The sequence below is a fragment of the Malaclemys terrapin genome, chromosome 6, assembly GCF_027887155.1.
Source record: "Malaclemys terrapin pileata isolate rMalTer1 chromosome 6, rMalTer1.hap1, whole genome shotgun sequence".
NCBI lineage: Eukaryota > Metazoa > Chordata > Testudines > Emydidae > Malaclemys > Malaclemys terrapin.
This window is the reverse complement of record NC_071510.1, coordinates 52,214,727-52,240,639: the sequence shown is the minus strand read 5'-3', so window position 1 is coordinate 52,240,639 and position 25,913 is coordinate 52,214,727. Positions and strand designations below refer to the sequence as shown.

Below are 25,913 nucleotides of genomic sequence, written 5' to 3'. Positions count from 1 at the left end.
TAACATCACACAACACTACTACACAACTGTCCAGGACAGGAATTGTACAATAGTACTTTATGCCTTATATCCAAGGATCTCACAGTTCTTAACACACATCATTGAAATGAGCTTCATAGCATCCCTGTGAGGTTGGTACATATTGCCCACGGTTTGTGGATGAGGAAGTTGAGGCACACAGCCTGCACCTACCGAAGGTCACACAGGAAGTCTGTGGAAATCTGACAGAAGAATAAAGCTCTCCCAACTACCAATCCTGTGCTTTATCCTTAATACTGTGCTTTCTCTCCAGCTGAAATTACAGTGGAATTTAGGAGGGTGAGTAACTAGTGATCTCGTCAGATTTCACAACCTGACTTGATGTGGGTGCAAGCCATTTGCCAGAAAACAATTTGCTCGACATGGTTTCGGGGGTGAGGGAATCTCCATATTTCACAATAACAGTAAAAGGCCATCAGGGGACTAGGTGTCTGACATCCAGACTGTGAAATATAGCTGCTTTTTCTTTTCTTTTTAACCCAGGAAAAAGACTGTAGAAGTTGCCATACTGTATCAGGGTAGTGGTCCAGTCCAATAGCCAGAGTTGCTATATGTGAAAATGTTTGTTGGGAACAATTTGACTATAAGCCAAGAGTTTGTGAACCTGCGGACTCGACTTCCCTCCTCCCTCCCCCCCCCCCCCACCCCCCAGGTCGTGATTCACTGGAATTATTTGCGTGTCATAATAAATTTCACATTGTTTTCTTCTTCAAAGGGTAAGAGGAACAACATTCAGTAAAAATAAACTAAATTTTACCAATATGCAGTTGTCCTGCAGTCCCAAATCCTTAGTTTATTTGAAATTGTCCCTTGAAATGATTGTTTTCTTCCCATTTTGCTGCTTTTCCCTCCTCCCTCCCCATTTGACCTATTCCTTTTGCCATGAAGGACTGTACGCTCCCCAGCAAGTACTTGGTGCTGGCTGCAGCAGGTGGAGCTGGGAAGTGGATTCTACAAGCTGCAGATGTGGCAGCCACATCTGAGAAGTTGAAATAGGCTGTGCTGTGCTTATTTGCTTGGTGCCACAGTTCAGCCTCCAAGCCCCTTCCCCCTTCACAGCACATACAAACACACCCTTTCCCCTCCAGTAAAACAGCTGGTTGCTCTGAACAATCTTTTACTGAAGGGAAGGAGCAGAGCCCACAGTGCAAAGAACCAAAGAAAGAGGCCCACAGTGGATCCAGTTCCTGAGCGGTCAGCGCCTGCTGGAGAGAACGGGGATAAAGAAGGAGAAGTGAGGAGGAGTCTGCAGTAGCAATGGTGATAGAACTGCCCGGGTCTGACTGTGAAAGTGCTGAGAATGAAGTTCCAAGTCCTCTGTCACCACACGCTAGCTGAAGACTAGAATCATAATTCCATAATGCATTCAGTTGCAAATTTAAAAAACTGGAAAGCATCAAAGGACCTGGAACTTGGGAAAGATAAAGGCAAAGTTAGCCCATTAGCTGGATACAAATTGGAACATCCACCTTCTCTCAGCAAGGGAATTAGTATGGGTTGTTTTGAGAGGCTCCCCAAAAGTAACATTTTGTTGCAGGCATAGTTGGGGATTCCTTCCCCTTTGTGATCACATTTGGGGACTGCCTAAGGGCAAATCATCATGTCCAGTGTTTAAAATGCTGCTTGGGCAATAAGTGAAGGGATAGGTTCAGGATTCTGCCCCATGTTAGCTGCTGTTGCCCTTCCTGATGCCAGGGATGTTTTAAGGTGCTGGCCCAAAGACAATTAGATTGCTGCCTGGTTAGTTGTACTGACGTGTGCCTGAAGATTCTATTTCATTCATCTCCTATTTCTGGTGGCATGTTTGGAGGCAGTATTGAGAAGCTCCTGCTGTACTTTATTGTTTCAGATTTAGGAAAGTGTGGTTAAATTTTTTTAAAAAAATTTAATGTCCCCTTTACTGCTGTATGCATATAAACAAACCCAAACATAAGTATCTCTACACATGTGTATATGTAGTGGACAGAACTACCAACTCACTTTCACTACCTCCAGCAAGTCCCTATTTAATTATTCGCTAATATGAAAGACAGCTTCTTAACCAAACAGGCTTTAATATACAGATTTATCTAAGGTCAACTGGCTGCTTGTGTTTGTTTTTCAGTTGGGGGTGACATTTATTTGGTTGAATAGGAAGGGTTTCATGTTCTAAGTACTGACACACATCCTGTCACAGAGCTGTCATTTTTCATCACGTCAGTTGACCTCTCTGCTAATATTTCCTGTGTTAATTTTCAGGAGAGGCTCAGCAAGTGGAAATAGATTTTTTTTTTTAATGGTGCTATTCTCTTTCTATTCTTATAAGTACTTAGGGCTGGATTTTAAAACTTATTTGGGCGTCTAGTGAGATTTTCAAAGATGCCTAGGTACCTAACTCCTACTGAAATCAATAGGAGTTAAATGCCTAGGTGCTTTTGAAAATTCCCTTAGGTGCCTGTCTGCCTCTTTAGCTACCTAAATAACTTTTAAAAATCTGGCCCATATCTTATTAATATCCAGAGTTATTTAAATATCACCTTTTTTAAACAACACTTGAAAAAAGTTATTAAATGTGATTATTTTTATCCGTAGGTAGCATTCTAATGTTAATTTCCCTATTTTTCCGTGTTTTTCTCCTCCGTGAGTACTCTGTATTATTTCTTGTCCCTACCCTTCATTGTGACTGTGAAATTCACGTTGAAAGCTTGTTTAATGGTGTAAATCTTCACAATGCCAGCTGTTTGACTCAGTGATATGCACCAGCTCAAGTGAGCAGCTTTAGTGTTAAAATCGTGCCCTTCTGAGAATTGTCATAAAACTTGCCTACAGTAAGGAAAGGGCACGTGTTGGAGGTCTTGCAAACTCTAGGTTCAGATTGCCGTTGATATTGCACAAATCAGAATCTTAAACTTGTTTGTCACTTCACTTTGCTGCATTTCTGTAGCTGATATATCGATGTTGTTACAGGGTCACAACACAAAGATTATCTCAGTTATTGTCTGAATGTACTTAAGAATGGTATGCTTAATGCTGTAGAAACCCAAGATCTTGATTTTTTGTAATGAGAAAACTGTTGGGTTTTGTTTTGTTTAGTTTTTTGTTTTTTAACAATCCTTTATCTGGTATTTGCTAAAAGGAGGGGAAATTAACTCCTGTGGGGGGGAAAAAAATTATGATAAAGTTTCAAAATTATAAGACCTGGAAGGTTATGTTTACATGCCTCTAGGAAAATACAGTGGTTTCTAGCTTTACCAAGAAGTATGATTCACTATTTATTGCACATTTTAAACAGAGCCTGTTTAAGCCTTTAGAAAAGAACAAGATCCCTTTACTGTTTGACCTAGACACGGTTTCTCAAAAGACCTATTGTTTTCAGGAGTCATCTGACCTCATCTGGCAAATTTTCCTGTTTATTTAGACAACATAGCCTGAAATTGCCAGTTCTGTCATATGATCAGTAATGCCATCATAACATAATGGAATATTGTGTAAACAGTTCAGAAACTGCGAACTTCAAAAAATTCCAGAAGGTGGTGATGTGCTGAATTGGCTTAAAAAAGGAACTTTTTTGAGGCATCAGCAGTATGCAGTCAGTGTGAGGTCTTCACTTACTAAGGGCACGTCTACACTGGCAGAGTTACAGCGCCGCTCAGAGAGAGCTGAAGGGAAACCGCTATTCCACAGATCATCTCTTGCTCTTCTGCCGCTAAGACTTGTGGGAAGGCGGAAGGGGTCGCAGGGCATCCAGGGTCTTGTCTCAATGCCCTGTGATGCATTGCTTTGCATCCCAGCAATCCCTGTGCTTCTGGTCTGCATTTGGCACCATCTTTCAACCGTTTGTTAAATTTAACTACATCACACTGGAATTATCAATGTAAATTACTTTGTCCACGGTGATAAACCCATTTTATTATAATATGGATTTAATCTAACCAAAACCTATTTTTCATTGGGCTCCTGAGCCTGCAACACCAGTGGGTTTGCTGATTCAAAAAAAGCAATGCTGGCAAGTAACTGACCCCGTTCTCATTCCCACAGAATGTGGGAATGTCCAAGTTTAACATACTTTTTGGAAAAGTATCATTAGTCAGATCCAGCTGATTCTGGATATCGTGCTTCCTACAAGCCATATGCCATTTATTTTTAAGGGATTTATTAATGTTGTTTTTTCATAGAATTAACGTGGTTCAAGGAACTACTGTTATAAGATTCCTTTGTGGTGACAAAGACGAATCCTTATACAGTACAAATAATTCTCTACATCTCAGATTAGGTGATGGAATATGGGATTACTGGCTGTGGTTTTTAAAACTCGTATGAGAGTAGACAAATTTGATAGATATAATATACAACATTATCTGCTTTTTTTAATCTGAATAAAATAAAGTATAGTGCCTCAATATAATTCACAATAGAACTTTCCTGTATATGTGTCTGTATTGGCCTCCTTAAATGTTATCAGAAACTAACAAAATATTTAAACAGAGAGGCCAAAATATTATTCTTTTTAGGAATCTATTGTACAATAATGTGGAGATGTTGACAAGTGTGGACTAGGACACCTAGTCTACAAATAACTAGAGAAGGGTGTGAAAGCTGATGACCATACCATTAATTAAAACAACATAAATTTGGTCTTTTGCATGTGCACCACATCACATCAATTTGTGTTAGAAATAAGAAATCTCTATTGACTGCTTGCTGAAGCCCTGGCATGCTGGATCAGGTGAGATCCCACTTCTAAAGTCTCTTTGTATTCAGGCAGAGTACTCCTTTCCAGCCTAGCCTGGTCTATTCCAAAAGTTCTTGTGGGTAATCACAGAGTATGGAAAATTGTCTGCATATCCAATCTATGTATCAAAATCATACAATGGTCCTTGAAACAGACCCAGTCAGTTGCCTGTATGTCTTCTGTGTGGTCAAGGACACTTTTTTAAATATTCAGGAATTCATATTACTTACTGTTACATGTCTTTTGTTTTCTCTAATTTACCTCCCTTTTCTTCAGAAAACAGTGACCCAGTGAAACTATCCCTTTGTTATTTGGCTGCAGAGAATGGAAGTAATTAAGGTGTTTACCCCTATTTTATTTATCCTGCTACTATGTTTCCCAACTACCTACCTAACAACTGAGGAAAGACATGATCATCCACTTTATTTGGAAATTCAGCAAGATTCAAAGAAGGATTGGACATTTATATGGATAACAAAAATATCCAGTTATTTCCTTTCATTATCATTTATCGTCATCATTTACATCAAAATATACCATTAACTATATTAAGCCTCATGCTTCATGGCTTAAAACAGTCTTTAATTATTAGGAATTAGGCGATTCCTTGCACTTTTCTCTGAAGTATTTGGTGCTAGCCACTATCAGAGACTGAATACCAAACTAGGCGGACCATGAGTTGGACACAGTATGGTAATTTGTTTGTCCCAGTGAAAGATTGTCCTAGGTTAAAATGGTCTGCTCCTTGTGTCACAAGAGATTGGATGGTTTGGACTCACTAACTGTAAGTTATCTTACTGGCCACCATGCTTTCTGTAGCATTATTTATTTATTTATTTACAAACATTGTCCATAAAGCTATGCCCACTGGGTCCGAAAAAGAGCACAATCCTAAAGTGCCCCACACGGAGAAGATGTTAGTGCATATTCTTAAATGTAACACAGAGCAAGTAATCAAATGTTTATATGCCAGCATTGCCATTAGAATCTCTAAAAGTTAAGAGGGGAAGGGGCTAATGTCTCTGGACTATCTTTCTAGTTGAATAAAACGATCTCGTATATGCAAAACTCAACATATATTATAGTTTTAAAGCTGTCTGGTGTAGACAAATTGATCTTTATGTGTTTGGACTTATAATGGTGAGTTTTGATCTCTTGAGTTTATAATTTTAGCACAGTGGAAAGCAAATTATATTTGGGTCCAGAGATTGGTTTAAAAAATGGTGATATGATCAAATTCCCTTTGTTTAATTTACTAATGGGAATTATTTTCATTTTTACATACTGAAAATGTTAGACATGCTGCGTGTGTGTGTGTGTGTGTGTGTGTGTGTGTGTGTGTGTGTTAGTTAATGTTTTTTTAATTAATTTAGTTTTTATATATTGTGATTTCAAGTTGAATTGTGAGAAGTTAAACAATGTTCATAAGATTTAGAAGGCAAAGAGAACATTTAGTTAGGGGAAGGATGTTGTAGGGAAATCTCTATTAAACTCTTGCATCTCCATTTGTGGACTAGCATATTTCACTTCTGTGGCTATATGATGAAGAAGCAGGTCACAGGAAAGAAACATTTATCCCTTTTCCAACTTTATGAGAAAACTCAAAGATCCATTGTTTTAGAAAATAGCAAACATTTACTTATGACATCTTGTCGTACTCCTTGAATTTCTTATTTTTGGCTTCTGCTACAGATGACTCGTGCATGCTTTTACTACATATTCCTGATCTGCGACTGGCATCATCATTATGCCTTCTTTTAAAGCACTACTCCCAGCACACAAGTAAAGAGATGTATGCTTCTCCAGCTGATATTATAGCTTTCTGTGTTGAGGGGGCAGATCCTGTGAAGTGCTAAGCAACTCCTAGGCTCTGTCTAGCCTCTAGTCTAAGGTATAAAGGTTGGTTGTTAGAAGGTATTAGCTCAGGCGGTCTAACAAATACTTTCTAAAAGTCTGGTGTAGATAAGGTTGTGCATGCTAAACTGATCAAGTTAAATCCAGGGAGAGCCTAGGCTTTAATTCAGAGAAATAGTCCTCAGAGTCAGGATTCTATCTGAGTCTCCCAAAACAATCTGCAGACAGTTTGCTAGGGGTCGACAGGCACCAAGAGAATGACTCAGAAAAGGACTCTGGATGACTTTTTACGTTATATTGCTTGAACAATGTTTTCCACGGTTTGATTACTTTTAAAATATATTTTGGAAATGGAATGTTTCCTGAGTGTTGAATTAAATTGTCCTTTATGAGAGCGATTTGTCTCGTTGGGTGACAGACTCTTACATGGGTTTGTGCCTGCTTTTAATTCAAACTCTTTTGGATTACATTTGGTGCAATTATTGTTGTTAAATTAGTTTAGAACCTTTTTTTAGTATCCTGAGTCATTTGCAGATTTCCCTTCTCAAAGTGGTTAATAAGCTGATCATCTGTATGAGAGGAGATGCCTGACATTCCTACTGAAATATTGCATTTTGTCTGGTTTTTATTTTTTTCACATAACCTTTTTTTGCTGTGTAAGCAGTCACTGCTCTGTCTTAGCTGGATATTTCTTGGCTCTCGATGCTCTAAGTATTCAGGCTACTATTGGTATGGTTTTTGTATTGTTGTGGAGGTGGGGAATTCTTTAAGCATTAGGCCTTTTCCTCCCAATTATTTTGTGGAAGACTTTAGAATAAAATTACCAGACTGGTGAAAACTCTCCTAAATTGTCCAGTTCTTCTCAGGAAGCCAGTGGCATTTCAGTAATCTTCCACTAAAGTAGCAAATTCAGAAATCCTATCTGAGTGGATAGGATGAACTTCCAAAATGTGTTCTTTCAAGTTTTAAATCTCTTTTGAGCGCACAGAATCCTGGCAACTATATCCTAATATTAAAATATTCTCTGAAACTGATTAAAAAGCCTGCCTCTTACATACTATATAGTAGTAATCCAATGATAAAAACTGATTCAGGAACAACAGTTGCCAGCTAACTTCTCCAGCTAAATGAGTTTGCTTTGAATTAATTAACTTTACTGCCTGAGCATAAACATCCTGCTCATGAGAGAAGGTGGAAAAGTGACCTGTGTTTGACTGAATACTTTGTCTTGCTCAACTGTCTGAACTATGCAGGCTATGAAATGGCATGTTTATTCCCGCAGAGATTGTAACTTTTGAACTGGTGGTCATGCCATTCTGGAGGGTAAGGGATATTCTTAAGATTGAAAAGTCCAAAATTTTAATTCCTTTCAACTGTTAGCTCTTATTTCAGGCCTACCAGCTTTAATAATGTCCCATGAAAAAACTATCAGCTTAAAAGTTGACCAATATCTTTATTTTTCTAGGTTTTTCTGTATTTAAAGTCTATGACATTATTTGAGTGAAGGGGGGTAATTTTTTGGGAGGAAGAGAGGCGTTTCAGATTGAACTGTAAAATGTACCGAGGCAATTTTACATTCATTGAAGGATTGCAGGAGTTTGGTTTGCTTTTGTTTTTTCCCTGCACTTCACCCCATTTCTTTTTTTTCCCTGAACTTCACCCCATTTCTTTTTGCCATCAAAGTGGAAGACTCCTGCTGAATCCTCTATCTGCACTATCTTCCTGACATGATGTCACAACCACCATAGCACTGGTGACTGGGTAGTTGGTGTTACTACTGGTGCCTGCTCCTGCAGCTTATCTCGATGTGGTTCTTATATGGCCCCTCTCACCATAGTATCTGAGCATCTAACAGTCTTTAATGTATTTATCCTCACAACATCCCTATGAGGTAGGAAAGTGCTATTATTCTCATTTTACAGATCGGGAACTGAGGCACAGAGAGAACCAAGTGACTTGCCCAAGATCGAATAAAGTCTGTGTCAGTGCATGGCATTGAACCTGGGTTTCCTGAATGCCCTAACTACTAGACTGTCTGCTGATACTGATAGAGGACCTACTATACAGAACTGAACTGTTCCTCCTCTTGCTGTCGTGAGTGGGAGGTGACACACAAACTGAAGTGTGGGGTGAGAAGGAAAGATCTGAAGTGAAAGGGAGTGGAAGGAGTTGTGTAACCTGTGGAGAGGGGCAGAAAGATTCACAAAAACAAGATGAACAGAAAAAATCAAGTGGGTGGAGAGATGTGTATGAAACTTAGATAGAAGCTGTGATGCTACTGATTGGACTGATAGCTGGAGAAACTCAAATAATCGCCCGCTCCCCCACCCCCGATACAACCTGAGAAAGTCAGGAGAGATCACCTGACTTCCTAGCCAGACAGAAATGAAATCGAACACCTGCCTTGCTTTAGGACCCTACAGTAACGATTATTTTGGCGAAGAAACAGTTTTCAAGTTCCCAAGGAGCTGTAAACAACTAAAGTATTTTCTTTACAATTGTGAGAGATACCTTGACTGCTTGCTGTTTAATTTCAATAAATAATGTGGATACATACTGTATTTAGACCTTTTAATCTCACTTCTGGGTCCAAAGTGCTAGAAATGTGCAGAATTTTAAAATCATCTTGCTAGGACATCCAAACATTGGTCTCATCCTGAATCCCGATTTCATACTTTAAAAGGAACAGACAATACAGTGTGTGGGTGTGAAGTGTGTTATTTACAGCTTTAAAATGGGAAAGACTTCAACTGTTGCCCTGGCAACTAGCATGTGACATGGCATCTGTGTAATTCTACTGTATATACATATTAATTGCAAAAATTCTGAAACAGGCCTCAGAATTACTTGTTCTGTCTCTTTCCCAGGAACTTTTTTTTAAAGAAGGAATGTATTCTTTCCTTTCTTGAGTCTAAGGTTACTTGGTGTATTGTCACTTCTTTGTAAAAGGGAGTGAAGAGGCCTTGGGGAAGGCAGGAAAGAGGAAGAGGTAAAAAAACGAATACTTTTTGGGCTAAAGGAAGTCTTCAGTGTTTTTTTAAAGTTTCAGTAATTTTAGCCACATAAATATGGAAAGTTATTACCACTCTTTAAAAATTATTCAGGGCAAGGCAGCAAATACATTTTTTAGATTTTGTGAAAGATGAATGGCCTCTAACTGCTGTTCATCTACCATGGAATAAAGAATGAGATTTAGTTGCAGCAGTGAGGCACTGGGATTTAGAACATCTGAGTGCTGTTCCTGGCACTACCATAGACTCACTCTGTCCCCTTGATCAAGTCATTTAACACATTTGTGCCTTGTCTTCCCCATCTATAAAATGAATACTTACAGCACTTCCCTGAAGGCTTTATTAATGTAGCTACAGTGCTGTCAGATCCTCTAAGTGTCACCACATGCATATATTATTTTTATTTCTATTGTAGTGAAGCCCCTACGTGAGAAGATCCCATTACTATCCCCAAGGGCAGGAGATATTTCATTGCCTTGTTTCCAGCTTGGTGTGTCTCTTTTGCCGCTTTGTTCATAATGAACAATAGTAACATTGCTACAATGGGACATAGGCACATGCTTAACTACTTATCTGAGTTGGGTAGGGTTACCATATTTAAAAAATAAAAAAAGAGGATACTCCATGGGGCCCTAGCCCTGCACCTTCCCCAAAGTCCCCGCCCTACCCCGCCCCCTCCCCTGAGCACCCCGCATTCCCCCTCCTCCCTCCCAGCCACGTGAAAAGGGCTGCCCGAGCGCTACCAGCTTCACGGTTTGCCGGGCAGCCTCCAGACCCTGCGCCCCCGGCTGGGCGCTTCCCCAGCGCAGCTAGAGCCCAGGAGGGGAAGTGCTCGGCCAGCGGCTCAGGGCCCAGAGGCATGGGGGCTGCCCGAAGCCGGTAGCGCTCAGGAAGCTCGGTTCTTTAAACAGAGCCGAAGAGTCAGGGGAGGAGCACAGCAGCCTGAGCCTGGGAGGGGAAGTGCCTGGGCGGCAGCTCAGGGTCCGGAAGCATGGGGGCAGCCCGAAGCCGGTAGCGCTTGGGCAGCTCGGTTTTAAACAGAGCAGAAGAGTCAAGGTAGGGAGCACAGCAGCCACGGGAGGGGAAGTGCCAGGCCGGCGGTATTTTTCCCGGACATGTTTGGCTTTTTGGCAGTTCCCCCCGGATGAGGGTTTGATTACCAAAAAGCCGGACGTGTCTGGGAAAAACCAGACGTATGGTAACCCTAGAGTTGGGGCCTTTGACAAAAGCTAGTGTAGACAACGTGGTAACTCAGCTTTATGTTACTAAGTTCCTGTCTGCATTTGTATTAAAACCAGGGTTTCTTGAAGCTTTTTAGAATCCTGACTTACAACCTTCAGGGAAGGCCAGTTGGGGCTCGCTATGTATGGCTTTGTTGTTAAGAAAATGGGACTGGGACTCAGGAGATCCATTGTTGTGTTCTTTGCTGAGTTGTGGACTATGCTGCCTTGGGCTAATCACTTAGGGGTTGGAGGAAAATGATTAACGCTTTGTTTCCAGGCTTGAATCACATTGATATAACTAAATGCACAGCATCTGATTCTGGTCTACTTTCACTAGTGGTTACACCAATGTAACTGTTTTGACTCATGGTATGTACTGGAGTCAGGCCTGTTATGGCTGATGCTTGCACTCTCACTTTTCTCCTCAAAAAGGGAGGCATTCTGGTACTGATTACTATGAAATATGTACAGCTGTGCAGAGGACAGAGGCTCCATTTTTTTGCAACAGATTTTGAAATTTTGGCATTGTTCAGAATAAGAATGAAAACCAACATTTTTTTCAGTTCTCTGCAAAGGAAAATTCTAAAGTTTGTATATGTGTACATGTATTTTATACACACACACACATTTTGGGTTGAATGAAATGTTTGGTTTTTACAAAAATGAAAAATTTCATTTCAATTTTGACTTATATTTTAATATATAACACAACATAAAATTTCAGAACAGTCATTTTAAACTAAAACATCTAAACATTTTCTTCTGAAAATGTCATAATGGAACATTGTTGAAACGCTTTTCAAGTTTTTCCTCCAAAATGAAATTGCAGTGATATCAGCCCGATTTTTGAAGCATTTCAGTTTTGACAGAACCAGATATTCCAACGGAACACAAGTCTGTTAAAGTTTCTCTGACCAGCTCTAAAAATCAGGTTTATTTGACACACAAAAAATTAGTCTAGTTAGTAGTTGAAACCTTGCACTATATGCACAATTCTGTCATGGTGGGAGATAAAAGAAATGCTCTAAACTCTGAACCATTTTATTATAGTAACTTTAATCAATGTAAAGCATTATTCTTAAATTCTCTTCTCTCAGATCAGCCGCAGACTATTTCCCTATTTATATCATGAGTAACTTAGACTTTAATACTGAACAGACTATTTCCTACATGAGCCTATTGCTCTGCTCTAGGGTTCAAGCACTAGTTCAGTGGCCTACTATAAAGTCTGTTTTAAACAGCGTATTTTTATAAAATATATTTTACATTAATTCTTCTTTGAGTGTTTGCTTATGTCCATTCTATGCTAGGTGTGCGTGTGCCATGTGCACAGTTGCCGAAGATTTTTCCCTCAGTGGTATCCGTTGGGCTGGCTCTAGCACCTTCTGGAGTCACACACACGTGCTGGTATAAAGGTTGCCGCTGGCTCCGCCCCCTTTTAGTTTCTTCTTACTGGCCATTACGGTTGCTGGCACTACCTCTCTTGCTGTAGCATGGCTTCTTTCTCTGTCATTTGGACTTTCTCTGTTCATATTTTGTATAGTTATTGTAGTTAGTATATATAGTTCTTAGAGTTAGTGTATATAGTAGTGTTAGTAGTTGTCCCTGTTGTTGTGGGACTTTTCGCCCAAGGGCTGGGCATGTCCCGTGCAGCAAGCTGATGCCAGTTAGTGACCTGTAAACTAGCTGGCTAAAGTGTCTGAGGGGATTCTCATGTTAAAGAGAAGTGCCAGATCTGAAGGGACTTCAAACCCCACACAAGAAAAGATAGAGACATTTGGCTGAAGGCCATTCTTATGGAGATGGCTCTCGGACCAACCTTGGAGCCGATGTTGATATACCAGTAACTCTTCAGGTGGGAGAGGAAGGTGCATATTTGTCATGGATTTGATTAGGGCTACCATACATCCGGATTTCCCCGGACATATCCGGCTTTTCGGTCTATAAATAGCCGTCCGGGGGGGGCTTTCTAAAAATGTCTGGGATTTCCCCCCGGTCAGCTATTTATAGATCGAAAAGCGGCGGACCAGTGCCGCTGGGAAGCCAAAGCCCCTTCCCAGCTCCCCCCATCCTCTGCAGCGTTAGCACACCACCTGGCCCCACAGGTGTCTTCCCCCTTCTCCCCTCCTCTGAATGCTCCGCCCTCCTGCTCCTCCCCCTCCCCTGCTTCCCGTGAATCAGATGTTCGCAGGAAGTCTGAAAACAAGCAGGGGCAGGCGGGCAGCACCAGGTAAGCTGAGGGGGGGCGCGAGGAGGAGGGCTCCGGGGAGGTGTGGCGCGGCCCAGTCTGGCCCTGGCCGAGCAGCTCCCTCCAGCCCCGGCCGAGTGGCTCTGGCCTCGGCCCCAGCGGCTCCAGCCCGGCTCGGGCCCCAGGGCGGCGGCCCCGGTTCTGGCCGAGCACGCCGGCCGGGCCCCGGCCGAGCACCTCCGGCTCGGCCCCAAGCCCCGCGACCCCGGCCGGAGCGCAGCCCAATTCCTGGGCTCTTGCTAAAGCCAGCCCTGGTCAGGGGACAGGGAGGGGGGATTGGATGGGTTGGGAGTTTGTGGGGGGGCTGTCGGGGGCAGGGGTGTGGAGAGGGGTTGGGACAGTCAGGGACAGGGAGCAGAGGGGGTTGGATGGGTCGGGAGTTCTGGGGGGTCCTGTCAGGGGGCAGGGAGCAATTGGATAGGGCATAGGAGTCTCGGGGGTCTGTCTGGGGGCAGGGGTGTGAATATGGGGTGGGGTTGTGGATAAGGGTCAGGGCAGTCAGGGGACAGGTAGGGTCCTGGGGGGCAGTTAGGGTAGGGGGTTCTCAGGTGGGGGTAGTCAGGGGGCAAGGAGTGGAGGGGGGTTGGGAGTTCTGAGGGGGGCAGTTAAGAGGGTGGGAAGTGGGAGGGAGTGGATGGGGGTGGGGCAGGGCAGGAGCGGGGCTCCTCCTCCCCCAGTGTCCTCTTTTTTTGATTGTGGAAATATGGTAACCCTAGATTTGATTTAATTCCAGAACTATTTTGCTCTTGTTGGGCATATCCTGTGATGTATTCTCACAGCTGTGGCTTTGATTCACAGTGACTTTTAGCTGGAATTGTATTTTGACAGGAGTGATTCCCACAGATAAGACATGTAAACTTCCCACCTGAAACTCCAAATGATCCTAGTATCTATCACAGACCAGAAAGGGAGAGATACTGATCCTTTAAACGGTGATAGATCAAGCCTTGATAGACAGGGGAGCTTTGACTGAGTCAGGTAACTTCTTAATGGCAATTGTGTTATACTTATTCAATTTCACTTTAAAAATCAGCAAAAGGGTTATATAAATAAAATTTATTATGAAACAAAAGGCAAAAAACTATTAGGTACATAGTTTAGTCCTAGTCAGTGTCTACTCGGCGCTTCTTGGCTTGTCTCTTGTATTCATTAAATGGAGCATCTCTTGTCACTGTCCAGCAATAGCCTGCAAGCATTGATGGGCTCCATTTGCCCTGATAGCGTTTTTCCATTGTTGCAATGTCCTGGTGAAATCGCTTGCCGTGCTCGTTGCTCACTGCTCCACAGTTCGGTGGAAAAAAATCTAGATGAGAGTGCAAAAAATGTATCTTTAGTGACATGTTGCAACCAAGGCTCTTGTATGCCTTGAGGAGGTTTTCCACCAACAACCTGTAGTTGTCTGCCTTGTTGTTTCCGAGAAAATTTATTGCCACTAACTGGAAGGCTTTCCATGCCGTCTTTTCCTTGCCACGCAGTGCATGATCAAATGCATCATCTCGAAGAAGTTCATGAATCTGGGGACCAACAAAGACACCTTCCTTTATCTTAGCTTCACTTAACCTTGGAAATTTTCCATGGAGGTACTTGAAAGCTGCATGTGTTTTGTCAATGGCCTTGACAAAGTTCTTCATCAGACCCAGCTTGATGTGTAAGGGTGGTAACAAAATCTTCCTTGATTCAACAACTGGTGGATGCTGAACACTTTTCCTCCCAGGCTCCAATGGCTGTCGGAGTGGCCAATCTTTCTTGATGCAGTGGGAATCTCTTGCATAACTATCCCATTCGCAGAGAAGACAGCAGTACTTTGTGTATCCAGTCTGCAGACCAAGCAAAAGAGCAACAACCTTCAAATCGCCACAAAGCTGCCACTGATGTTGGTCGTAGTTTATGCACTTCAAAAGTTGTTTCATGTTGTCATAGGTTTCCTTCATATGGACTGCATGACCAACTGGAATTGATGGCAAAACATTGCCATTAGGCAGTAAAACAGCTTTAAGCCTCGTCTTCGATGAATCCGTGAACTCCACTCATCTGGATCGTGAACGATGTTGAGGGCTGCCATTACACCGTCGATGTTGTTGCAGGCTACAAGATCACCTTCCATGAAGAAGAATGGGACAAGATCCTTTTGACGGTCACGGAACATTGAAACCCTAACATCGCCTGCCAGGAGATTCCACTGCTGTAGTCTGGAGCCCAACAGCTCTGCCTTACTCTTGGGTAGTTCCAAATCCCTGACAAAGTCATTCAGTTCACCTTGTGTTATGAGGTGTGCTTCAGAGAAGGAGGATGGGAGAAAATGTGGGTCCTGTGACATTGATGGTTCAGGACCAGAAGTTTCATCCTCTTTCTCTTCCTCGTCTGACTCAAGTGAGAATGATTCTTCTTTGACACACCTTTCCCAACTGGAGGCACCATGCAGAAGTAACAATTGCTGGTATGATCTGTTGACTCTCTCCAAATCATTGGCACTGCAAAAGGCATAGCTTTCCTTTTCCTGTTCAACCACTGGCGAAGATTTGTTGCACAAGTGTTGCACCATATGTGTGGGGCCCACCTCTTGTCCTGATCTCCAGTTTTGCAGCCAAAATAAAGGTGATAGGATTTCTTAACCATAGTGGTAAGATACATTATAAAGGGTATGCTGAGCATGTAATCTGACATCCACTGCTATGGTATTAAGGCATGGTATTATAACTGTGCTGCATGAAAGCAGTTTGAATACACAGAGACCTTTAGGAACATATGTTTATATTGTGTAAATCCATACAGAGATACCTTAGAAATGCTCCTATCAGAGCACTCTCACAGAATGTGTTCTTAGTGCTATGACTTCATATTGGAAATAGTGTAGGATTTGTGTGTTTTGTATGGACATGAAAGATGGTGATTAATGGTTGATTAAACCAAGAGCATCTGATGTGTCACAACTGTAAACTAATATGGGACAACTGATGTGCAACTCCAAATGTCAAAGATGATAAGAACTTTTTCTGTGTAAAGAATTAAGTATGTTGTTTTGTTTAATAGTCATTAGATTATAGTAAAGTTACTGATGTGTAGCTGGTTGCATATAGAAAGTTGTCTAATACTAGGAATGTTCTTATTGAGCTGTCTTCTAAACACAATACTTGATCACATGCCCTTTGGTTAATGCCAAGGTATTGTGGATGATGCCGTGTTTAGCTTAACCAAAAAATTGAGCTCTGGCCTTCTTATGCTAAAAATACATTTAACACTCTGTGGGGGCAGTTCACTTTTAACTATAAACCAAATTTTATATTTAATCCAGGTATTCTTTGCTTTTTAAGTAAGTGGCAATCACAAAACTTCTTTATCCACCTTTCAGAAAAGGCGACGGCGGATCGACCGAAGTATGATTGGAGAGCCAACAAACTTTGTTCACACAGCTCATGTAGGATCAGGAGACTTATTCAGTGGAATGAATTCGGTAAGTGTGTATGAATGAAGAAAACCCTGTATCATCTTAGACTGCATCCATACAAATACTAGAACAAAGACCAGAGAAATTATAGTTAGAAGACTGATTCATCACTGTTACACCTGTTTTACTATTGATTTCAATGGAGTTACATCATTGTAAAACTGGAGAATAACACAGTGCTTAAAACATTCTTAAAATATTCTTAAAACATGCTTAAAATACTCTAAATCAGAGTGTAAAACTAGTAAATTTTTAATGTTCTGTTTACTGATATTATCATCTAGCAATTTTTGGTGCCGTATAAATTACAAGGTAGTCACTGAGTAAGCCTCTTTTTCTTTCCTAATGGAAATGAGCCATTTGTGTATTCACATAAGCTCGTATTGCAAAATAGGCTAGGAAGAACTAGAAAAAGACTGTCCTTAAGACCAACAGACAATGCATATATGAAAAATGGATAAAAATGTTTCCATAGAATTTTGCATTTTTGGTATTTCTCTTCATTATTTTATTGATCTTTCATGCAAATATTATCAGTCTTGTTGTTTTATTAAGAATTGACATTTTTCCACCTGAAGCTATAAATCCTATCCCATTAGTTATTCTCACAGCAAACTGTTGTGATGTCACAAGCAAAGACTTGCAGCTTCCTACAGAGGAAAAGCATAACAACAATGAATATATGTACTACCAAGAGACAAAGTGCTTGTTTTCGTGCACACGTCCTTGAAAACAGAGAACAAAGATGGAGAAATGTGTTGAGAATGATTATATAAAGGCAGACTTCTATAAAGAATATTATTTCAGTGTTTTCTGTGAAATGTTAACCAATCTTTAAGATCTGATTCACCTCATTAAAGTTTTAATGCAAGGCAAGGGAGGTGTACTCACGGAAAGATACCTTTATGTCCTTTGAAATTTGATATATTTATATGCCTCTAATGGTACACTTAAAAGGAAAGAGATTTGATTGGGAACAGTGAGTTTTAGTGAACAGGGAGGGAGGACTCTAGGGCAGGAGTATAGGAATTCAAGGCATGTGGGAATCTTTGAGCAGAGCTATGGAAATCAATCACTTTCAGTTGTTAGGTAAGCAAAAGATGACATTTGTAGCTTCCTGGAAAGGAAGCAGCTTGTTTGCCTTCCCAGCTGTAGTAGAGGCACTTGATAGCAGTTGGGGGAAGGGCAAAAGGAGATGGTTTGACATTGCAAACAAAATATCAAGGCTTCTTGAAACAATGTATTGGCTAGGGCACAATTTTAATAAAACAGTTGTACTCATACCATTATAAATAGATGTATAGCTTGATAAATATATAATTAGCTTTTACTGCATTTTAATGCAGTGTTTTTAGTTTCATTAAAAACAGTTTCTCTGCCTGCTCATTAGAAATGTACGTTTTCTCTTTAATTTCAATTTATAATTCTTTTGAAGGATTAAGAACCTTTGAATCAGTATTTAGTTGTTCCATCTCTTTAGGATGCTTTTCTTTTCCCACAGCCACCGACCAGAAGGTTATGGTGGCATGGGACTCCTTTTTCTTCCTGTCACTTTCAGCCCTCATCCCTCTTTCTTACAGACTTTAGACTTGTAGACTTTAAGGCCAGAAGGGACCATCATGATCATCTATTCTGACCTCCTGCACATCACACGCCACAGAAGCTCACCCACCCACTCTGGCTGAGTTACTGAAATCTTCAAATCTTGATTTAAAGACTTCTTACAAAGAATCCACTATTTACTGTAGTTCATACCAGCACGTGGCCCATGCCCTATGCTGCAGAGGAAGGTGAAAACTTCCCAGGGTCTCTGCCAATCTGACCTGGGGGGAAATTCCTTCCTGACCCCAAATATGGTGATCAATTGGACCCTGAACATTCGGGCAAGACCTACCAGCCAGATGCCTGGGGAAAAATTTCTGCAGTAAGTCAGAGCCCTCCCCATCTAGTGTCCCATCACTGGAGACCTTTGATTATAGTAGTTGCAGATGGCCATATGCCCTTGTTGGCAATCTCATCATGACATCCCCTCCATAAATTTATCAAGCCCAGTCGTAAAACAACTTATGTTTTTTGCCCCCACTGCTCCCCTTGGAAGGCAGTTCCAGAATTTTATTCTTCTAATGATTAGAAACCTTCATCTAATTTCAAGCCTAAACTTATTGATGGCCAGTTTGTATCCTTTTGGTTTTGTGCCAACATTGGCCCTTAACTTAAATAACTCTTCTCCCTTCCTGGTGTTTATCTCTCTGATGTATTTATAGAGCGCCATTATATCTCCCCCTCAGCCTTTGTTTTTGTTAGGCTAAACAAGCCAGGCTCCTTAAGTCTCCTCTTGCTATGTAGGTTCTCCATTTCTCTGTTCATCCTAGTAGTCCTCTGAACCTGTTCCAGTTTGAATTCATCTATTTTAAACATGGGAGACCAGAATTGCACTCAGCTCTCCAGATGAGGAAAGACTACAAAGACCCTTTCTCTATTTCTTCATCTCTAAACTACATATGATACAGCTCTTCTTTCTTTCCAGATGGTCATTATTTACTACCTCTTAACCTGCTTCTGCCTTCGTCTTGAACATTGACTGGTTGTCCTTCTTTCTATCTCCCCAGTCTCCTTCCTTTATTTTGAGTAAAATCATATCTGTGACCTATATGATTCATCTGCCTCTTCTCTCCTCTGGTCCCTAGGTCAGGATGGCCTCGCCCACTCAGCTTTGGTCTCCCCCCCCCCCCCCCCCCCCCCCCCGCCTTTGAGAAACACTGATTTCTCCATTCTTGATTCACCTATTTATATTATTTGACATTGCCCATTCTTCTCTCTCTCTTGCTCAGCCGCTCACTCCTTCTGTAATATTCAGTTCTCTGGCCTCTGACTTCTTTCTCCTCCCAGCCCTCTTCTCCTTTTCTTACCCATCCTCCACAGAGTATATTACAAGGTCACAACTATATATCCACCCTATCTGCCACACTTAATACTCTGCCCATTGCACCAACTATTCATCTAACTTTCCTGCTCTTACCTTTGCTGTTGCTTTTGTTCTGCTTAACAACTTTGAAGGAATTCCTGTTACCTCATCATATAAGTTCCTTTCTTCATTCAGCTGTCCCCCATGCCTGCCCAGCAATACTTATCCATTCCTACATTTCCAGTACTTGGCAACTCTTTGTCACTTTAGGGCATGTCTGCACTGCCCCACAGTTTGAACTACTTGGGTGTGAATGACGGTACACAACAAAGTGCTGTGCTGTAGCTCCCTTGTGTGGATGCTGCAGGCGTGAACTTGTTGTATAGTAGTACAAATTAGGGACTTTTACATTCACACCATTCACATCCCCATAGTACAAACTGTGGGTCTAATTGTCTTTCTCTTCATTCTCTGCATAGGAGCTAGCTGTTTTCTCAAAGACAAAATTAACAGTATTCAGTTGGAGCTCTCTATCCCTGCTCCCCATCATTCCACATTACCTCTTTCCTCTTTTGACTCTGTCCTCCTTTACCTCTGTGTCCTCTGAGGCCTCCCAGGATTTTATTTTATTTTATTTTTTGCTTCAAACACCTGCACCACCTATTTGTATTTCTTAGTACTTGAATCCCTTATTTTTTCTATGTGTAGTTCAAACTGTCTTCTCTTGTGCACAACGCTGGTCTCACCTACACCTCAGTCCATATTTCTCCCAATCCCTCTTTTGCACCCTAAGCTCTGCTTTCCCTTGTCCCTCTGTCTGTTACTCCCACTTGTCACTCCCTGCCTTTTTACCTAATGACCACCCTATTCGAGAGTGCCAAACACTCTCCCACACCTACAAATTCCTCCTCAAAACTCATTTTGCTGAGTAGCCTTCCACTGTTATCTTCCACTTCAGTGCCATCTGCCCTGCTCCCTTATGCTAACAAAATTAAATAGAAATTACCAAGACACACATGCAACACAACAGCTCATGTAATCTTTATTTGCTGTAATCCTGACCCTCTTTTTTCTTTCCTCTTCTCCCCTCCCCCTCCCCAATTGCCTGTTTTATCCCTCTGCGTGTTATGTCTCAGTTAGATAGTAAGCTCCTCAGGAAAGCAACCTGGTCTTACGTGTACAGCATCGTAGGGACACATAGTGCCTTTAAGAAATATGGCCTTAATTGCACTTCACTGCACTCACTCTAACATTTTTTGGTAGACTCAGAAGGATGATACTTCCAAATGAGTATTACATGGGCAAAATCAGGTCTATTTTAATAGACCTGATTTTCAGTAAATGTTCTTGACAGTTGTATATCACTTACATAGATTTTCATACAGGATGCCCCATGGTAGAGTTATGGTGGTAAGCCTTAAAACTTGCTGATTTTTGCCTTAGGTGAATAGATATGGTTACTTCAGCATCTGTACTGAACCCTAACTTCCCAACAGTTGCTAACTGCAACACCTATGCCAGAGAGACCCAAATATTGAGACAGTTTATTTTATTAACAACGGCACCTGGCAAGACTTCGGAGGTGGCCACTGTTGAAAGTTTACTCTTGGTTTGTTCAGCAGTGTGACTTGTTATTTGTATGCTGTTTTAAATTAAAGTAACATATCAAAGTTTTACAAGGTCACCAGGTGAGCATGCTGCCAGAGATATGCATAGGAAGACCTATACTGAAGACCTGTGTTTGGTGGAATAAATAATCTATTTCCAGGCTACTTAAGGCAAGGTTAATCAGAAATGAAAGAAGTGTGCCATCCTTTAAGTCTTTTGTAGTCACTCCTGCCCATACACTGAAAGTTTCTGAAGTGGGTTGACCACCTGCAATCCCTTCGCTCCTAGGCTCAAGAGAAGATGCTGTGGTGAAGAGTACTGTTCAGTGAAATTGAACAATTTATTTCCTTGGGTTGATGTGGGAAACAGCCATCATGTTTTCTTCAGATGTTAATTTTTGTCCTGCTCCCCCTGGTATCAGAACCATGCTGCCTAAAGTCTTGTTTAAACATGGTTGTTGCCAGCTGAGTTCTAGCAAAGGATCTCTTCATGTTGATTATGGAAACTTCTATACATAGGAGAGAGCCATGTTAAATGTGTTTTTCAACTATGGGTGTCTACATTTATAAAACATTTGTCTGTGTGAACAGAAAAAAAAAAGTGCTGTTGCCCTGTCTTAGCTTAGGGGTTGGGTCATTAACATAGTTTTAATGGTTTTTTTTTTACTGACTTTTTTGAGTTCTCTGTGGGTGGATACATGTGAAATTATTGTAAGTATCACACTTGGGGACAAGGCCTTACTGCTATGAGCCCCATTTCAAAAGATGGAAACTGAAATAAGTGTAAGGGGCGGCTGGGGGGGGACGGACATAAAGAGCTTTTTCCAACCATTCTTAACATTGAAATGATCTGCCCTAAGGCATTCAGAGAGATGTGATTATTTTGATTTATACTGCATGAGCACATGAAAATTGTGGTCTCACTAGCTTTTTACGGATATAGGCTATGAAACCTTTTTTTCTTCACGTATTTATTTGTGTCAGCCTAAAAAGTACCTTCAAATAAATCCTCGCCAGAGAAGTTGATATGTTGAAGCCTCATTTAAATAAATCCTCTGTTTATTGAAGGAATAGGATCAGTTGAAGGAAAAATAAATCTGTGCTCCAGACTACATCACCAGAAAAAATCCTTCCAAAGGGTCTCTAGTAGTTTAGGAATCCCTAGGTAATGAACTGTTGGATAGGCTTATATAACTATATCTGTGGAATCTATACTGCAGTGCAATATTCTGTATAAAAACATCATCTTTTTTTAACAGCACAGTATTGTTAAATTCATTCTTGCACAGCAAAGAATCTCTGCCTAATTCTAATCTGAAGCCAAATTTTCATCTTGATATACTGAAGCACTTGGATTAGAATTGGAGAGCAGTAAGAGATTTGATTAGTTTTCTTGAGACTAATCAAGACTGGTTGATGAAAGACTGAATCAACCAGTTTCCTAGTGGACCAGGAAAAAAAATAATCAATGAGTACCAGTTCTTCCTTCATCAATCCTGCTTGCCTAAGTGCAAGATGTGAAAATTCCAGCAAACCTACTTCCGGAAATATCCTCAAACAAACACAATGCCGCTGTAATAGGGAGAGAGCACTTTAAAAAGCACCAGTTCACGTTTGATCTGCCTTATCATTTGCTATCGACATTCCTTTCCTGTTTCTATAGGTGAGTTCAATTCAGAACCAAATGCAGTCCAAGGGAGGCTATGGAGGTGGCATGTCTGCAAATGTTCAGATGCAACTTGTAGATACAAAAGCAGGATAACCTTGGGGAAACATTTCCAGTGAGTATTACAGACCTTCCAATGTTGTGTTACACAGTCTGGTATGGCCTTTTTATCACTGACACAGAATGCTAAAGGAGAATATCCTATAATGCAACATAAACAATTCTCTATAAATAACTCTACCCTTATGATACATTATTTTAAGCATGTTTCTGGGTAGTGGGCTCCATACAAGGAGAGTATTTATATAACCACGTATTTTGTATTATGTGATGAGCGATATGTTTAATAATTCAATACTGATTACAAACATGTTTAATTAAACTGATTTTACACCCATCTATCAAGATATTACTGTAGGGAGTTTGGGTTCTTTGTATGTTGGATGTCTTAGCAGCAGATGCAGGTTGCATATTAAATTTCATTGTAACTGTGAGTGGTATAATTAAATAGCACATTTAAGAGGAATGTTGCAGGAGTGCTGCATACTAAAATAAACATAATATGAAGGCTATTAAACAGATTAATGTTATATAGTGTTTAGAAAGCTGTCATGGTCATATTTTCAAAAGTCTTGCTTTTGTTTAACTTTCATTTTCTCTTTGTTTCACAGGTTCTTGTGAATTTCTGTATCTTCTTTCCTGTGTTCCCCCTTTTGCCCTGGTGACTGCTTTCTGTGTTCATGACAAGAGAGAAGTGATGGCTCATTGTTCACCCCTTGTGATTATTCCAGTGAAAGTTGCTGTTCTGCTCTGATGATGTCATTTGTCAGATTGGTCCTACCGTGCCTTTCAGTGGCATGCACACATTTGGCCTCTATCAAAACCATGGACATATAGCTGTTTAGGGTTTGGGGAGTTTTTGTTTGTTTGTTTTGTTTTCCTTTTTTACATTTTTCAATATTAAGCAAATTAATGCTCCAGTTTTAGCTTGGTCATCTTTTTCTTTTCTTTCTGAAAGTGCTAATGTGCAGCATTCTTCTTTTGCTGGGTCTCTTAATTTCCCGCTCCCCCTCTGTAATTTAGAAGTGAGTGAGTTCCTATTAATGTTTTTAATCTGTCATTGTTTATATATGTTTTTGAAAGGTCTGGGACCTGCAAGCACAATGATAATTTCATACATTTGAAAATCAGCAGAGTAGATGACCGCATGCTTTGTGAAGTTGCTTTGTATGGTGGCCTGTTTAGTGCCAGAAAAAAAAATGTTTGTTACTGCGGACTGATGATACTGTTGCTGATTGAAAGTTTAGCTGTGACACTGGGTCATGGCAGGCTCTGCAGAAGGACTTGTAACTTAGCTGCTTCAGAGTTATGTCTTAAGTTTTCATCCAACTGGTCCTGAAATAATAAAGAGTGAGCTTGCATTCATAAGGCATTTTGTTGTAAATGTTTAGTATATTTATTTTGAAAGAGCTGACCTCGAGATTGTAAACCAGTGTAGTACCGTATCTAAGTGTTGTGGTAGAGCTTTTTGTCTGTTTAAAAAAGCATCATCATGTTTGGCTGCTTTCTTTTTCTTTTTCCTTTTTTAATTTTGCTTAATTTTTAGGTTATATGGTCATTTCCAGTAGCAGCATGTCAAACTGCCTGCGATATTAGCTGAAGTTTAGTTGACCTCTCTAAGTAGTTGGCAGTTTCTGTGTACTAAATATTTAGGGGCCATGTAAGTTGCTAAGAGCAACATACTGATCTGGCAGAGCAGATGCCAGGGAAAACAACATACAGGGTGACTTTTTACTATGTCAGTAAGAAGCCTTTTGCTCAGGTTCCAAAGCATGTTCTTCTTTCACATGTTGTGAAAATTGTATTTTAATATTGCACTGTTCTCAGATTTTTCTGTAAATGGTCCTTTCCTTTTTTTCCTCCTTGTTGGTGATATGAAACAGAAGTCAATGGTTTGAATTCTAACTGACTTCAAAAAATTATGTGAAAAATCATCCTCAACTACATTTAACATTTTAACTAGCAAACTGGGCATAACTGAGCCTAATCAGATGAAAGCTAAAATAAATATACATAAAAACGTAAATGTGATACACTTAACAATTATTGTCCTCTCCTTTCTAGCCCCTCTCCTAATTTCCATTTCCATTTTGTGTTGAAACAGACCCCAGATTGGTATAAACACATACACATCTGCTTTTTTTCCTGGTACTAAACAAAAAGTCATATTCACACAAATATACTGGATATTGAGGCCATTGACTCTCTTCGGGAGTAGTAAAGTTGTAATCCGATGGTAGATGTAAATTATCTGGTTGGATAGTTCTGGTAAACTTGGATAGTCTTCACCGCTGGAGGTACTGATTCATGATGCCACAGGATTGAGATCTGTTCAGTTGTCTGGAGTGCATAAACACGACAGCACGGTGATTTGGGGTCAGCGTTTCACGTGCATCTTTATCAATGAGCCTTTAAATACTCTAGGGTTACAAAATGATTTTCACTTTTTGTTATCACTCTGCCAATTAATTTTAGTGAGCAGGTTTACCTTGCACTTGTCAAATGTCTTCAGCTCAGTAGCCAGAAAAAAAATTGACATATTTTTATAACAAACATACTTTTTTTGTACATTGTGTTCATTCTTGAATAAAGTCAGTTCAGTGTTGACTTGTAGATATTAAAAGGAAAGTATTGACTTTGATTCAATAAATGTTTTCTTTCAGTTGCTGGTTTACCTTTTTCTTTTTCAGAAATAATATAACAGTAATACCTACATTAGGAAAACACTTGTGTTCTGTAGACAATTTCATGGTTAGACTATCTGAGTATCAACCCTTTACTATAACAGAGAAAGCTAGTATTGTTCAGGTTAAATATTTCTGATTTCTCATGCCATGTCACCTTTTTTTGCCAAATGGAATTTTGACCCTTATTTTATAATGAATTTTGTTCCAGTAATAGGTCTGCTTGGGATCTGCTGAAAACACTTGGGTGCAAAAGTGGTTTTGCCCTTCCAGACACTGATTCATTACTGTTCACTTATCCTAACAACTACAAACAGCAGAGCCAACCACTTGCTTTTGGATGCCTTTTGAAGCTTGGATTCCTCCCTCTTCTATGCTTCCCAGTTTTTCCTCTGCCTTCCCTAAAGACATAAAGGGACCATATGCTCTGAAGGCAGATGCCAAGGCCAGTCTGTGAAGG

At 40.6% G+C, this 25,913-nt stretch overlaps 1 protein-coding gene across 2 annotated transcripts in view; it reads left to right on the top strand.

Moving 5' to 3' along the window:
• The window catches only part of CDC42SE2 (CDC42 small effector 2), a 129,759-nt gene extending 104,328 nt beyond the window's left edge, over positions 1 to 25,431 (top strand). For both annotated transcript variants that reach the window (XM_054031782.1, XM_054031783.1), the window contains 3 exons: positions 16,436 to 16,537; positions 22,707 to 22,824; positions 23,381 to 25,431. In XM_054031782.1, coding sequence (XP_053887757.1) covers positions 16,436 to 16,537; positions 22,707 to 22,805 — 201 coding nt within the window. In that variant the 3' untranslated portion in view covers positions 22,806 to 22,824; positions 23,381 to 25,431. The remainder of the gene's footprint in view (positions 1 to 16,435; positions 16,538 to 22,706; positions 22,825 to 23,380) is intronic.
• The last annotated feature ends 482 nt before the right edge of the window (positions 25,432 to 25,913 follow it).